General features: G+C 36.7%; 2 protein-coding genes across 3 annotated transcripts in view; both read left to right on the top strand.

Annotated features, from left to right (window-relative positions):
* Positions 1-2,487: 2,487 nt before the first annotated feature.
* LOC127792488 (ubiquitin-NEDD8-like protein RUB2) lies at positions 2,488-13,687 on the top strand. Its single transcript, XM_052322988.1, has 3 exons — positions 2,488-2,654; positions 6,131-6,390; positions 13,351-13,687. Exons 1-3 carry the CDS (start codon positions 2,562-2,564, stop codon positions 13,463-13,465), a joined length of 468 nt encoding a protein of 155 aa, XP_052178948.1. The 5' UTR covers positions 2,488-2,561; the 3' UTR covers positions 13,466-13,687.
* A 1,259-nt stretch (positions 13,688-14,946) lies between these two features.
* Positions 14,947-16,795, top strand: part of LOC127791774 (uncharacterized) — a 30,363-nt gene continuing 28,514 nt past the window's right edge. The window contains exons 1-2 of one of the 2 annotated variants that reach the window (XM_052321807.1): positions 14,947-15,256; positions 16,449-16,638. In XM_052321807.1, the coding sequence (XP_052177767.1) occupies positions 15,021-15,256; positions 16,449-16,638 (426 nt within the window). In that variant the 5' untranslated portion in view covers positions 14,947-15,020. The remainder of the gene's footprint in view (positions 15,257-16,448; positions 16,639-16,795) is intronic. The other variant, XM_052321809.1, reaches the window with a different exon arrangement.

Here is a 16,795-nt window from a genome sequence, read left to right on the forward strand (position 1 = left end):
TCTTCCTTAATTTTTCTCTATTTTTCACTTTTTCCCTTACCTCATGCTCCTTGCACGCGCCCGCACCCATGTGCCTTGTACGCGTTCCCACGAGCTCAAAAGTCGGTAGTCTTCTCCAGTGGTCATCTTGCCGCGGACTACTGATTTTTACTTCAAACATCTTATTTTCTTATTTTATTTTGCTTTATTATTCCTTCTGAACATAAAATAATCACTCATGGCTCGAAAAATCGACCAAAACATCCTCGATTTGGTCAATTAATCTTTGTCTTGGACGATACTCAATTTTTCAGTGAGCATTCGAAATACCTTCAAACCTACACCAAAATCTCTCAAATTTTCTAAAAGTTTTCTTATTCCATTGGAGATTAAAACCCCTTTATCATTATCCCTCAAATTCTCCCAAAATGCTCAAATTTTTCAACTAAAAATCAGTCAAAACTTTGGCCAAAAACTTGGCTATTTATAGGCATTTTCGGCATTTTTTGGCCAATTAGGTGGCTCTCTTACCTTGGACCTTCCCTTTTAGGCCATAATGGCCTTAACCAATCTCTCGGATGTCGATTTGATGTCCCTACCAGCAGCCACATTATGACTACCAATGACTTGCAAGTTTTACACCTACTTTATATTTTGGTCCCTATATTTCTTCCTTTTATCATTTTGACCCTTTGTCCATAGGTTCTTTAAGTTTTTAAAAATTATACTTTAGCCCCATAACTTTAAAAAATTACACTTTTGCCCCAATAATAATTACACTTGAGTATATCAATTTTGAGTATTACAGATTGTATAGTCTGGTACGAATTGGTACTAACCAAAGTTTAAAAATACTAAGATACCACCCAATACCACCCACAAAATAAAAAATATTCATTATAATTGAAACATAAAAAATATTCTTTTATATCTATATTCTTATATGTTCATGATTAACTTTATAAACTTTTCTATATATCATTGACAATATTTACATGAATATGGTAAGGATTCGTATTTATTTAATAAGATAAATTTGATGCCCATCTCATCGTAATTTAATATTCTTTTAATGATACCTGTTTTCTTTAAAATTGACTACAATGTAGGAGTTCTCGTGATTTTTTTTTTTTTTTTTGGCACACCTCTTCTATTATAACAATGTTACTCAAAATTTTAATTATATTAAATTAAGTTAGTTAAGGCTAATTAAGTTAAAATAAATGTAAATTTAATAAAAAAATTAAATATAAAAAAAAAATTTGGCTGTTGGTTGCGACCTCACTGGTGATTAACAAACCTATTGACCAAATAGTTATTGAAAAATAATTGATGATGCGATGGTCAATCACATTCTTTCGCCTCGAACTAGATACCTACAATGGAGTCAGGGGACTTGCTCTCCCTGGATGACTCCGACGTTCAAGTCAGATTATTGAAATATCGTCAATACAAAAAAAGTGCAATTTATAGTTTAGAGAGAGAGAAAGAGATCGATCCCTTACCTGTTGTTGGTTCTCTTCTTTTTATCCTCCTGTTAAGGTATGGATCATCTTTCAAGTTATCGGGATCCTTATCCCGTTCTTCGTGGAGCTATGATCTTACTAGTATAGATTCCATAATCACTTCTGAGGAGTTTGGGGTAGTTTCCATCTCTATGATCTTCAGTGAGATAGTTGATCCCGAGGAATTCGAAAAATCCTCGTCGAGTAATAGGCTAGCTGACATAGTGATATACATCTGTCACGTGTCTCCTCTAAACCCGAGTAAGATGACGTCATTAGAATATCTCATTAGTGGGCACGTGACACTGTTGCTAATGGCTATATTTTTGGAGTATTGGAGTAATTATGGATCCAAGAATACTTTTCCTTATCAATAACCAAGTAAAATAAAGAGGATTGAAGAAGAATGAGGAACTTATTCCAAATCAAGAAGAATTTTGATCAGAGAAGATTAAAGAATAACTCATTTGAATTTGAATGAGAGGGAAAAAGAACTATGAAGAATGAAGGAATAGGAAAAATGAAAATCAAGGAAAAAGAATGAACCCTGATGGATTTGATAAGAGGAACAATCAATGATGAGTTTTTCATCTCTCCACTCTCCCTCCATCATTTTCTTTGCAAGAAATTGATCAAATTTTGTTCAACTTAACTTACAAAAAAGAAAAAAAAAAAAATGATGGCATCCATCCATCCATCAAAAACAAATAAATTGGGAACAAAAGTGGGGCCCATGAAGTCACAGAATTTTCCAAATTCCACAGGACGAATATATTTATATATATATTCACAAATAATTCATTAGAAGAAATGCTATTTCTATCGCTCACTCTTAATATTTTTTATTTGGGTATCAATATATTATATTATATTAATTTGTAAATATTACAAAAAATATCTAAATAGTATTTTAGTAGAAAAATTCCATCAAGAAGATATTATTTATAATTTTCCATCTCCATTTTCATTTCCATTAGACTTTGCCATTCTATATATATATATATAGACAACACCCATATTCTCCCTCAAATCCCTCTCCTCCCCTCTCTCCCAGGGGCTCCTCTCTAATTCAACAACATGCAGGTCTTCGTCAAAACCCTAACTGGAAAGACCATCACTCTCGAAGTCGAGAGCAGCGACACCATCGACAATGTCAAGGCCAAGATTCAGGTCCTTTTCCTCTCCATTCTACATCCCTTTTTATATATTTGCACTCAACATGTATGAATTTCAAGCGCTTACGATTTCTTCATCTTTCTTTTTTTGGTTACAAATTCGAGCCTTTGCTTATTGCTTTAGTCCTTCTTCATCAATTTCTTTTCATTTTTCTCTTTAAAATCCAATTGCTTACTATTCTTCTAAGTTCTTACTGTGATTCGAATTTGGGGGCTCTGCTGAATCTCGTGTTCCTGATTTAGGTGTGGTCTTTTTTATGGATAGGGTTGTATGTGTTGGGTTTCTTGTTGCTTTTATTTCGCTTTTACACGTACAACCATATGGGGGCTGTTATCCCTTCCGTATGGGTTCTTATGCTTGATTGTGAACTAGGGGTTGGACCAAATCTTGATTCCCTTACGAATGGGTTCTTATTCTTCTAAGTTCTTGTGTTTATAGTTTGTTTTGATACCTGCTTAAACTTACTTACTACGCCTGGTTCTCCCCCAACCCAAAGAATAACTAAAATAAAATAAAATAAAGGCTAGTGATTAGCAAGTGAAGAAAGCGAAGAGTGGAGGAAGAGAGAAGCAACAGAGAGGAAGAAGAGAGGAATAAGAGAAAAGAAAGCGAAGAGAGGAAGAAGAGACAAGCAGCAGGGACAAGGATGGATGAAGAAGAAAGAAAGGAAGGGGTAGAGGGAGAGGGAGAGGGAGAGGGAGAGGGAGAGGGAGACTGCTGAAGTCTCTTCCAAACTACCTAACTTTTAGTTATATTCAAAATCTTAATCTTGGATTACATAAATAAGTTCTATTTATAGGCTTGACAAAATTGCTGAAACACGTACCGGTACTATTCTTTCTTAATATGGTAATTTAATACATCTTGAATTCTCATATAATTTATTATAGGGCATAATATAACCGACATACGTAACGGTAAAATTAAAAACTCCCAATCTTCCAGATTCCTAAATAAGTAAAGTCCTAACATTGTTAACATAATTATAATCTTGATTTCTATCTTCCTAGTTGAGTTTAACTCTTCTCTAGAGGGAGGAAACAACTCTATAACTTGACCTTTTTGTTACAGAAACAATTGATCTTCTCTTTAGAGTTAGCCATGGTTTTGATGTTCATAGTTGTTAAATCGAGATTCGAATTGATAATTGAAATTCTTATTTTATGAATCGTGAATTGAGAATTGAATCGAATCGAATTGTAAGATTCGATACACATTCTTAATTTCAACTATAAATAATGTGTCCACCAAGATCAATTCTTTTAAATATAAATAGATAAATAATACTTCTAAATATATTTGTGAAGTTTAAAATTATACTAAAAGGCAAAAGTATATTCTTGTTGCCTTTAAATTCAAATTGCACCAAACCAAACCACTTTCAAAATAACAAGTTAGGAAAAAAAAAAAAACTGGCTATTAATAAACTCCATTGTCCGTAATCTTCACTAGTTATCAATCATCTTCATCTTCAACTTCAAGAGCATCAACATCTTCATCATTTTCATCTTCTTTGTCTTCAATATTAGCCAAATCAGACGAATATTTCATTAAAGCGCACATGCAGATGAAGTCGCACGAATCGGATGAATCGTGTGATTCACGATCGATTATAAAGGGTTTTCGATTTACTCTATAGATTCGACTCGATTTCGATATGAATCGAGTCAAATCGTACAATTCGAATCATGAATCATTCGATTCTAACATCAGTCTTGACAATGTTAAGAGAATGGAGTTCCACCAAACCCTCTAGCAATAGCAACTTTTAGTGATGATTGTGAAAACAACTTTCTTGAAGATGTGGATTTTGGTTATGATCTAACAAAGCAGTGGTGGATGTTGGTGGATAATTTTTTTCTGCATTTAAACCTATTATTTTGTGGAAAAATTGCAGTGGTAAGTTGGTTTGAAGGATTTAGTTCTGTGATATCGTGGTCTTGTGATGACCAACATAGATCAAAGCTTATTCTGATTACAAATTTGATTCGGAAGATGTAGGAAATTGGACAAAATTTGAGGAGAAAGGGAAGAGAGGAAACAAAGGAGAAAGTGAAAAAAAAAAGCCTTAAGTCAATATTCAACATAAACCAATCCTAATTTCACAACATCCCAATAAGCCATGTTTATAGGTTTGCTGAAAAAATAAATTCTACCAGTAAATTCTATACCACTTAAAATCATATGATTTGTTAAAAGTCTTAATAGAAGTGAAATACATAAAGGCGAACCTAGTGCACAAGGCTCCTACATTGCGGGCTTTTGGGGAAGGTCATATGATTAGTTTTATGGAACCCTTACTTTGGCAAAAAGGCTGTTTTTGAATAAAAGTAAAATACATAAAGAAAAAAAAATTAAAAATTCTATTGCATAAAACTGATGATTTAATCATCTTGTGGGTTCCAATGTTTTAAGTGTATCAATCTCTCATTGCTGAAAAAACTTGATCTTGAGTTTTGCTAATTTTCAAGGCACAACTGCCCAATGATATTTATAAAGAAACAAAATTCCACCCAGTGATTAGGTGAGTGGTTAAATGCTCTCCTTCCATTGGTGACCGTATTCACATTTTAGTTGTGGCCTGAATTTGGTGCCTGCAGTAATATTCTTATCTCTAAACTCTGAAACAAGTAGCACACAATTATCAGATTTAAATGTTTAATTCCATCCAAATGTTAAAGACTGTCAAAGCTCAACCTATGAGAATGTCAAACACAACCATTGCTTTACTTGCTCAGATTATTATGTAACCTAAATACTATTTGCAATTGGCATATTGTTCTTGCAATCATAAAGCATTAGTCAAGAACTCAAGAGCTAATCCAAGCTCAAAGAATCAGTTTGTTCACCTATTGTGTGATACTTTTTGGGTTTCAAAAGATATCATTTCTTGGTTGGATATAGTGAATATCAATGATAATTTACATATAAGGAAATGGAAGGGAGAGCTACACAAATTGCAAGAAAAAAAAAAAAAGGTTTAAAGTACTCAAACTGAGAGTTAAAAATTGAACAGTTTGAATGCCTTGTGGATTGCCATTTGAATGCTAGCATCCAATTGCTCTATGATTTTTTTCAATTTGGTTGTTTGGACACACACTGTGTAAGTTTGAACACCCTGCTGCATCTTTGACCTGAAAGTTCCTTGTCTTCAATTCTTTCTACTAGGTATCACCATACTATATAACATGGCAATCTAACAGTTCTTATTCCTATAACTCAATTTATGTATTTAGCTTTTGGAATGAATTTTTCCAGTATCCATATTCTGAATGACATGAAGACGGCAAAATCTCTTTTTATAAGAGAGGGATACACACACACACACATCAGTGGCCAGCCATAAATTTCACCCTGTTGTTCACCTCTCCCCTTCTTTCCTTGCAGCTGGGTCTCTCTGGAAGGGGTCTGGGCATTTGTCTGGATTATTTTCATGTTTAGCTAGAGCCTAAAAGTACATGTTTTTTCAGGACAAGGAAGGTATCCCACCAGATCAGCAGAGATTGATTTTTGCTGGAAAACAGTTGGAAGATGGCCGTACTCTTGCAGATTACAACATTCAAAAGGAGTCAACACTTCATTTGGTACTGAGGCTTAGGGGAGGAACTATGATTAAGGTGAAGACTCTAACTGGAAAAGAAATAGAAATTGATATCGAACCAACTGATACCATTGATCGGATCAAGGAACGGGTTGAGGAGAAGGAAGGTATTCCTCCGGTGCAGCAGAGGTATGTCTTATCTCTGAGTTTTAGATGTCCAACCACCTCTACCCATGGGTTTTAAAAACATGGTAGGAAAAAAAGAAAAAGCTGACCTTAAAAAGCCAACTTTTTGTTTGTCAGTTTATAGCTATATGTTTTAAAAAGGGATTGCAATAATACCTAAACAAGAAGAATTTTATACCTTACAAAAAAGTTTCTTAAAAATGTGACATATTCTCTCTCTCTCTCTCTCTCTCACACACACACACACACACACACACACACACACACACACACGGGCGCGTGTGCACACACACAGACACATCACCCATGTTTGGAAAAAACATACAAAAGATCACTTTTTGCACTTTTAAGGATCATTTTATATCTAAAGCCAAGAATTTGGTCAGGAAGGGGCAAACAGTGTTTGAATACTTAAGCTATAAAATTAACAAAAAGTTACTACATGGGTATGAATTAGAATATCAGGTTTGGCACTCAAGGTAAGAAATTGGGCGATATTCTTAATCTTACATAAATTATTTTAGCATTTATCTCTTAATTCCTTAAAGAAAATCCCATTAGTTCATCATGTACATGCTCAGAAAATAACATTATTTAATACATCTACCATTAGAAAATCAACAATCATTTACATAATATCTAATAATTTATTTTGTATAAATCAAATCGAGTATGACTTACTATAAAGATGTTTTCTGTTATACATTTATAATCCACACAGGGATTGAGAGAAATAAAACTCTCTCCTTTTGACTTAATATGACATTTAAATTTAAATACACTGCTGACATGATTTTTGAATGATACAACAAAAACACACAAGTTGAACAGAAATCTGTTCAATCTCCTTCTCTAACATAAGTTATACATAAGAAAAACCCCTCTCTCTCTCTCTCTCACACACACGCACGCACGCACATGTCTAGAGCCTAAGGGCATAATTGTAATAACCTACAGTAACAGTAACTTGTGTACTTAGTGTTTACTGCTTATACCGATTGTACTTAGTCGGTTACGCTTAATAAGCCAGCAGTGATAGCCTATAAAAGGCATTGTAACAGAGGATGGGAACTATCAATGAAAGCATTCGGTTCTTTCCCTCTCAATATTCTTTTCCCTCTCTTTCCTTCTCTCTTTCAAATTCTCCCTGCAAATTCTCTATGATCTACGACCTTACCGGAATTGTCCAAGCCTCTAATTCGAGGCTTGACATTTTAGTATCAGAGTTATTGTTCCTCGACGGTGTTTCTATGATTGAAAGCAAGGTGAATTGTGAGTAGACAATGGTGGAAGGAACGAGACTCAAGCAATTGGAGTCTAGGATGGAGGCACTGGAATTTGGTATGACGCAGACACACAAAGTTATCACTCAGAGTAGGGAGGACGTAGCTGCAATCAGAGATGGAATGCGGGAGGAATTGGTGGCATCTCGAGAGGATTTGCAATGAGAATTGGAGAGACAAAGAGATGCAATGGATCAGTTTGGGCAAAGGATCATGTTTAACATGATGTCGTCCCTCCCACAATTCTGCCTACCTCCAGAATTCCCTCCTCGATCTAGGGCTAATCCGAATTCAGCTTTCGAGACCTTTAGGGGGAATTGAGTCGGAGGGAGTGCAAGGATTTGGACGGGACGTCCAGGTAAGGGATCTCAATCCTCAATCTAGTAACCATACACCAATGCCAAGGCTAGAGATACCGTTGTTTGATGGATCAAGGCCAAGGTGGTGGATCCGATGCTGTGAGGCATTTCTTTCAATACCATAACATGGCTGAGCCACAACAAGGCAACAACCTATCTCAATGATATGACTGATCCTTGGTTCCAAGGGTGGTCTACATCTAAAGGGATCAGGGTAAGCTGGATTGACTTTGCTGAACAGAGTACTTCATCTTCTTGGCTATACCCTCGTCGATGAAGCTATGAGTACTCTCGCTATCGATCAGCACCATTAGGGTCCCCTCTTGTGCTTGACCCTCTACTTTTATTATCTTGCTGCTAACTACTCCTTTGATGGCATGCAGTGAAATGACCCCGTTGTCCTCCTCCTATGCCTCAACCATTACTGCCATATCTTCCTCCTCTTCTCTCCCCCTTCCAACAACAACAACAACTGCTTCTTACATTATATTTGTCTCCACATTTGAAACACAACCCTGCCAATCTCCTTTGTTCCAACAATTTATCTCTATTTTGATAATTTTGAGAAACTGAAGGTAACGAGGGATACCTTACTCCTTGTCCAGTCCTCATGAATTCTTTTCTCGTAGGCCTTCCCCCATATGGCATTGCTTCAGATATAACTCCTCTACTTTGTCCTCTTTGCTTCTTAAGCAGCGCTTTAAATGACATCTCCTGTAGGAAGGCCCTTTCTGATGCCTCTTGCATTGTCCTTGGTCAAAGAGCTTGCACCGCTGTCCTCAATTCATTGTTTAGTCCCCCTATGAAGCTTGACACGAAATACTCCTCGGTCAAGAAGGGGTTCTTGTTCAGCATTAGGAATTTCAGCTCCTCAAACTTTGCCTGGTAGTCCAGCATCATTCCCTCCTGTCTCAGACGATTGAATTCTTGCACCACATCCCACCGACTCGTTTACCAAACCTTTCACACAGCCCTTGTACAAAATCCTCCCAATTATAAGTCTCCCTCACCCTGGACCACCCTTGAAACCATACATCCCTTGCATCATCAAGGTAGGCCGAGGCTAGTGACACCCTCTGCCTCTCGGCCACCTAATGAATTTCAAATAACTTCTTGCATCTCTGCACCCACCATCGAGGTTTGGTCCCCTCAAATGTTGGCAGTTCCAGCTTGGGTACTAGAAATCCCGACTACTGTGAGTGATTCGGTACCTTTCGTCTCCTCTTCGGTATGAAGTCTCCTTCGTGGCCGGATCTCCTTCCAATCCTGAGGACCTGGCACGATGGTCACTAACACCAATTCCGGGGAGAATTGGCTCCGATCTCTCTCTCTCCTCTCAGTGGAAAGTTAGGCGATATTCTCACCTAAGTTTGGCTCGAGAACATCAACATAAACTGTTGCAGCTGATCACACATCATGTTTCCTTGCTCCTTTACTTCCTGCATCTCCTCTCTGATCTGCAGGCGCATATCTCCCCTGAGCCGTTTTGCCAGCGCATCCAGCTTTCGATCTACCACCACCCCAACCTTCTCTTCTATCGTATCCACTTGACCTTGGACCTCCGCCATTGACGTGACTACTTGTTGCAATTGCATCTCCATTTGCCTCATCCTCATCCCATCCGCTATTGCTCTGTTTCGTTGGCTCGAGAATTGCTCTGATACCAAGATGTTAGATCCTAAATCTGACAGTGAGGAATTATCTCTGATGAAGAGAGAAACTCGCGGAACTAAGAGAAAGAGTGAGTTGAGAATTTGGGAGGGAAAATTAGAGAGAGAGAGAGAGGGAATGGAAGAGAATTGAGAGGGAAATAATACTGATTCAATTATCAAAGTAAGTACAATTGGGTGGAGGCAGGGTAGTTATACTGTCTAGCTGGGAATATGCGTCAAAACGGTTGCCTAAAATCCCTTCTAGAATTAGCAACTTGCCTTCCCACTTGTAGGCGTTAGTTAGCTTGCCGCACATGCTGCTAGCAAGCCAACTTTTCTTCTAATCAACGAAAAACGGAAAAGCTACTATTTATTACAATATTCTCATGTAGTGGCTAGGTACGTGACAGTTTCTGTAACATTCTTTTTTTGCCACACCCCCATCAAAGTTAAGTCCAAAGTATTTTGGGCCTTTCCCTATAACTAAACGGGTGGGCAAAGTGGCCTACAAACTAAAGTTGCTAGAGGGAGTGGAGAGCCACTCGGTATTCCGTGTATCTTTCCTAAAGAAGTATGTGGAACCTAGTGCTAGTATCAGCCTTGACTTACCGCAAGTGAATGAAGACATAGAAGTGGTAGTGGGGCCATGAGCTATCTTGGACAGAAGGGTAATTCATTAGGGGCCCTCACCTCTCATTCAAGTGTTGGTACAATGGTCTCATTTACACCCGGAGAATACCACATGGGAGTACTTTCCCCAGCTACTGAAACAGTTCCCATGAGCTGCTCAATTACTTACCTTCTTTGGGGACAAGGAAGATTTCAAGGGGAGGAGATTGTCACGAGCCCAAGGACATAATTGTAATAACCTATAGTAATAGTAGCTTGTGTACTTGGCAGTTACCACTTATACCTATTGTACTTAGTCGATTATGCTGAATAAGCCAGTGGTGACAACCTGTAAAAGGCATTGTAACAAAGGATGGGAACTATCAATGAAAGTATTCGGTTCTTTGCCTCTCAATATTCTTTTCCCTCTCTTTCCTTCTCTCTCTTTCAAATTCTCCCTCCATATTCTCTTTGATCTACGACCTTACCAGAATTGTCCAAGCTTCCTATTCGAGGCTTGACAACACACTCACGCACGCATGTTTCAATTTTCTAGATTGGAAATTAATTTTCTATACTTCTAATATTTGAACATGTCCAAATTATCTGTGAAAAATGAAAAATAAAGATTCTATAGAAAATTGAAAATAGAAAACTGGAAAACATTTTCCCCAACTAAAGAACTTATTTTTTCTCTCTTTAACCTTTGCTTGGTTACTCTCTCCCAAAGTTTCTTCGTATGGTTCTCATTAGCTTGATCACTCCATAATTTTCACAACTTTGAACATTTCATTTGTTCTTATAAATAAGCACTAAAGTGCTCTCCATTAGTTTGATATCCTTTTTGACTTAAGGATTAGCAAATAATTTGATTAGCCAAAAAATGCCCCCTTTCTCCTATGCATTTCTGTGTTTCTATCAAGATATAATTCTGTTCAACTACTTTATTATTCTTTATCTTTTTCAGTGCTTACTTTATTTTGTTCAGACAAATACATTTATTGAACATGTCATTCCAACATGCCACCCATTTCTTCTCTTTCGTTGAATAGTTTCAAGAGATATTCCTTCCATCTCTCCTTGATTACCCCATTATTTACGAGTACCTTTTGATTTTTGTCTTTTATGTCATTCCTATCTTATATATTTCTTTCCCCCTCTTTTGTGTCAAGTTCTTGGTATAAAGTTTCAAGTTCCCTGTCTTCTTTTGGGTCCCTTTTTGCCAAAATATACCTCTTCAAGTTTTCTTCATTATGACATGGATGTAAAGCCTTGTAGCAAGCTCTCTTGGTTTTGATTTTTTCTTGCACCTCTTCATTCTACCATCAAGGCTCTTCTTTATTTGGAGCTTTCCATTTGACTTCCTAGTATTGTCTTTGTCTTTGTCGTATTTCAAATAGTAATAGCCATCTCAATCCACATTTGGTTTGCTTCTCCTTCTACGGTCCCATCTATTTGACCACATACTTTTTCCTTGAAAATAGCTTCTTGTTACATTTTAATCCCACCATTGGATTATTGGGCTTCGTTTTATATCATCTGCCTTTTATATTTGATATGGAATCAAGGACTAGAAACCAATGTTGAGTGGGGTAGGCATTCTCCTGATATAACTTAACAATTTTTATGACATAAACGGGCCTCTTGTCTCATAAGAAAGTAGTCCTTATGAGTAGTTGATAAGCTGTTTTTATATTTGACAAAGTGTTCGTCTCATTTCTTAAACCTAATATTAGCTCTAGAGCTCATATGCTGTAGCATAATTTAAAATAGTTTTGTGCTCATTATTACTTTCCCCAAATCTATAACCTCTATGTACCTCCCTATACCCAATCCCTTCTCTACCCACTTGACCACTTAATCACCTCCTATAATGATCTTCTCTCCTTTAGGCATTCATTACATCAACACTTGTGAATCTTCCCAACATTTTGTCTTGATCTCTTCTCCTAATCCAACTTGCCGTGCATTTGTGCTAATCATATCCATGGTCTCTTCTTGTAGATTGACTTTTGCTTCAATAATTCTGTCTCCTATCCTCTTTACATCCACTACCCTATGCTCTAAATTTTTGTCCTTGATAATCCCCAATTTGTTCCTTACACAATGTTTCCCTGAGTGCCAAAGTTTATGTCTAGACTATGACAACATTTTAGCCTTTTGCCTAACACATGTTGTCCCTTGGAGGCACATACATTATTTTTTATCTTAATCATCAGGTCCCAATATTCCATTATCCAATTCTTAGTCTATGATCTTGGGCTAACTTCTTTTCTCGCATCCATCCTGAAATTGAGTAACTCTTGCAGATTTGACAAAACATCTAGGCATCGATGCAACAACCTCTGCTCATTTTTTATGCACTCAAGCAATGCAGTGTGTCACTAAGAGGTTTATGCCATAGCAGTTTTCTCATTTGTCTAGAATTCATGATATTTTGATCTAATGAGTTTTAAGGTAGCTGTTGACTATTTAACACAACCCTCGTGTATTTGGGTTTGGGATTGATCATAAGAAAGAGGAACACCTTCAACACTAAAAGTGTTGAGGAAATTGCTCAATTCACAGGGAATGACTTTTAAATGATATTTTGTGTAAATAATATCTAGAAGGGTTTTTGTTTTTCAAACTTAAATTCTCCAAAATTGATGTAAATATTAAATTTTACACTTACACCGTTATACAATTAATAATTGAATTAGTGTACTAGGCAGTGTAAAAGTGCTGGTTATTTCCAACATGGGTTCTAGGCAAACCTGTCTAATGGGATCAAGGTTTGTGTTGATGATCATGATAATAATTGATCGTAATGGATGTGATGGTAATTGAGGAGGGGATTTAGGTTTTTGTTCTTTGGGGGTGCTGGGGAAGGTTCCTCTAGCTCCTGGCTATTGGCTCTGTCCATTTCTGCATTTATTACTCAACTGCTTGTTTGCTCTGTGCTTGAAAATTTAACACACAGGACGCAATCTTCAATTTCTTTGACTTAACAAAAATTTTGCGTGGTTATTTGCCAAAAATGTAGAGTGCTTCAACATTCTTAATGTGTACCATCTGCAGGCTTATTTATGCTGGAAAGCAGCTTGCGGATGACAAAACAGCTAAAGATTATAATATCGAGGGTGGCTCTGTACTTCATCTTGTGCTTGCACTAAGGGGTGGTACCTCTCAATAATGCTTCTGGTGGATGGACGAAGAAAGTTGTTTGGTTTCTGTTTCATATTGGTGATGATAGAAATGCTGAATTGCATGTACTGAGTTGGAAACCATAAAAGTTGTGGCAAAACATATTCTAGTCAGCTGCCCTCATTTGCTGCGTTGTATATCTCTGTTGTGCACCAGTGTGGATGATATATTATGCTGCAGGTTTGAATTTATTTACCGTTACTTGGTTGAACTGTTTTCTTCTTGATGGTTCTGGCAAGAAATTTTGAGTTGTGATTATCGTGAGCTTTGCATAAAGAGCGTCAGAGCTCACCTCACCTGTAAGATATTGTTCTTTGATTTGATCTTGTCCTCATAAAGTTTGGCTGCTGCTGTTCAACTTCGATTGTTATATGTAAACGCGCGTTTATGTTCCCATTTCCCATTTATATGCATATATTGTATGATATGAACAACGACAACTAGGCAGGCTTACTCTAGGATGGCTACTGAAGTGAAGGAGGATTTTCTTTGGTTTAATGCTGGGAGATGGCGGGTGAGTTGGTTGATTGTAGATTTTGATTGATGTCTTGGTTCTGTTTGAGATGCTGGATTTGTGCTCGAAGCCATTAGCCATTGCCCATTGGCATTGGCATGGCTGCTTGGTAGCCCATTCTTCCCAGTTGGAAGATCTCAATGGGAAGATCAAATCCAAAGGTATGATGAGATGAACTAGGCTGCTTAAGCCTAGTTATGTATCAAAATTTAAGTTTTAACACACACTACTCATAACCTCAATTCACTTATAATTTGTAAGTTCCATTCTCAAAATAAATCAGTGTAAAGAGAAAATTTTATGACAAATGTCCCTTTTGACACAATTTTTATTGCAAAAATTATGAGTTAAAAAGATTTCATGACAATAAATAAAGATAATAAATAACTAAATTTAACTCCCTAAAAATTATAAAAAAAAATTAACCTTAGTGTAACATGCATAACCCCGTTATAAAGAAGAATTTAACTCATTTTTTATATTATAAAATTTTGTCAATAAAATATATTTTTAAAATACCCTTATATATTGATTCAAAATAAAAATTAACTATATTACCAAAATTTAAACTCATGCCCCCTAAATAATTATTAATTTTTAAAATAATTTTGTCATTATTATTTTGCTTAATATTTTATTTAAAAAAAAATAAACTCTAGCGTCAAACATCACTTAATAAATTTTTATTTAAATTCTTTTTACACACACATAATATAAACCACCTCCCTAATTACTTTATATTAAAATAATAAATCAAACAAAGAGTTTCAAGAATATTGGTTTTCCTCTTTTACTTTTAGGGAATAATTTTAATTTTATTTCTGTTTTTCACAATAAATAAAATCTTTAAATATTGATCAAATATGATCTAAAATAAAAAAATTTCAAAAACCTTTTCTGCCAAACCATTGGGCGGCGGCCAAACAGAGCGCAAGTAAGTGGGCCCAAGCTTCCAGTTCCAGAGGAGAGACTTGGCGTTGGCGGTTCACCGCTTGAACGCCTCTCTCTCTCTCTCTCTCTCTCTGCTGCGATGGATCTCTATCCACAAATGGAAGAAGAAATTGGGGAAGAAAGGGGTGGCTTCAAGCCGACGAACTCTGATGAAGACGAAGATGAAGCTCGAATGAAGACATTCTCCGAGCTGAAAACCTACTGTTTGGACCTACTCGAACTTGCACAAAACCCTAAGAAAAATGCTTCCTCTCTCTCTCCACTCTGTCACTTCCTCTCCCGATCTCCGCCCCATACTCTCCAGCCTTTCTTCGAGTACGTCCTTCTCCTTTCATTTGATTCTATTTTCTTAATTCTGTGCTTTCCTTTCTTCCAGTGTTGGAAAGTTAATTGTTTTTGTTGGTTTTCGTTGGGACTTTTGTTATCCTATTTTTGGTTGCGAAGAACACCGAGGATATCAAAGACGGACGGTATTGGACAGTGTAGGCTTTGCTTTGCAACCGAATGATGTGAAATGAAAACTTACGACATTTTAGCCACCACATATAAAAGTGAGCACCGAGAATGAAATTTCGTCTACTTTTGTGGATATGATTTTGGCAAGAGCGTCAAACAGGGGGCTAACTTGAAAAACACAACTTTTTTGACCAGAAAGAACATTTATGGTCGACAGCAAATTTACTAGACTTATATCATCTAAGTGATATAGTAGCATTAAAGCAACTCGTGGTGGTCGTTCTTGGATAATATGGTTCTACGGAGTATCAAGCCGTTCCATTTGCTGTTGCTGCTGCGAAGTGAGAAGAATTTTAACCGGAATAATAGCTTTAGTACACTGCTTTATGAAATAATGGTTTCCTGACAAGAATCCTAACGACCTGGTGTTGCCTCTAAGGGATGGTGATGGAGTGCTCCAGCTGTCTTTTTTGGTGACGTAAGAAGCTATGCTTGATGTCCAGAACCCTAGATGGTTGCTTCAAAACACTTTCATGTTTGCTTTTGCGGCAACTATACATTATTCAGACCCATATATTAAAATAGTAACAGTTTATATTGATCAGCCAAGGAATAAAGAATGACTTATCGATAGAATAAATTCAACTGATGCAGTTTTTTAGGCCCAAAATATAAAAAAAAAGAAGCTGATAGAAATAAGCATATCATAAAAGCATTATGATTCAAGCCCATTTGATGTAAATATGGCGTTGGCAAAGTAAAGCAGAGCTTATCATATGGGAGGCAGAGAACAGATTACACAATGAACACATTACTCATCATAATCCATTAAACCATTTAAGGCAGCAACTAATGGTACTAAAATAAATGTTACAACCCTCCTTATTAAGGCTGTTTTTCTCTGCTTGGTGTGGTGGTAGAATTCTTATGTGTTCCAATAGTGGGAACTTAAGCCAGTAGAAGTAGAAAGCTTTTGATTTAATTTCCAACTCTTCTCTTGGTTTTTTCTATTTTTGGTTTGACATTTGGGTTTGTTAATCTATTCTTTCAGCTATACTTTGTTTCCACTGTTGCTTCTGTTGGATGCTGCAGTCAGTTGCAGATCTTCAGCAAAGGTTGCGGAATCTGTTGCGGTTGATTTCCCAAAGTTGTCACATTATGTCAGTGATACTGTAGCTGAAGGTGTGCTTCAGTGTTTGGAGGAGCTTCTAAAGAAGTGCCACTTAGGATCTATTGATCAGGTATGATCAACCCAATTCTACTCACTATGCTTTATTTGTGAGTATCTGTGGATCAGATATCATGATCTAAATGCGGTTTGAGTTGGAAATGTGCCATTCATGTGCCTGTGTACTCTGTAATTAGTATAGAGCTCCTGGTCCAAGGAAAAATGCTTAA

The sequence above is a fragment of the Diospyros lotus genome, chromosome 15 (assembly GCF_014633365.1).
Source record: "Diospyros lotus cultivar Yz01 chromosome 15, ASM1463336v1, whole genome shotgun sequence".
Classification (NCBI taxonomy): domain Eukaryota; kingdom Viridiplantae; phylum Streptophyta; class Magnoliopsida; order Ericales; family Ebenaceae; genus Diospyros; species Diospyros lotus.

What these genes read in the sequence shown, in the direction of transcription:
- LOC127792488 (XM_052322988.1), top strand. Translation starts at nt 2,562, where the DNA reads ATGCAGGTCTTCGTCAAAACCCTAACTGGAAAGACCATCACTCTCGAA. An exon ending in ATGTCAAGGCCAAGATTCAG is followed by an intron (nt 2,655 to 6,130) that starts GTCCTTTTCCTC and finishes ATGTTTTTTCAG; the next exon opens with GACAAGGAAGGTATCCCACC. An exon ending in ATTCCTCCGGTGCAGCAGAG is followed by an intron (nt 6,391 to 13,350) that starts GTATGTCTTATC and finishes TACCATCTGCAG; the next exon opens with GCTTATTTATGCTGGAAAGC.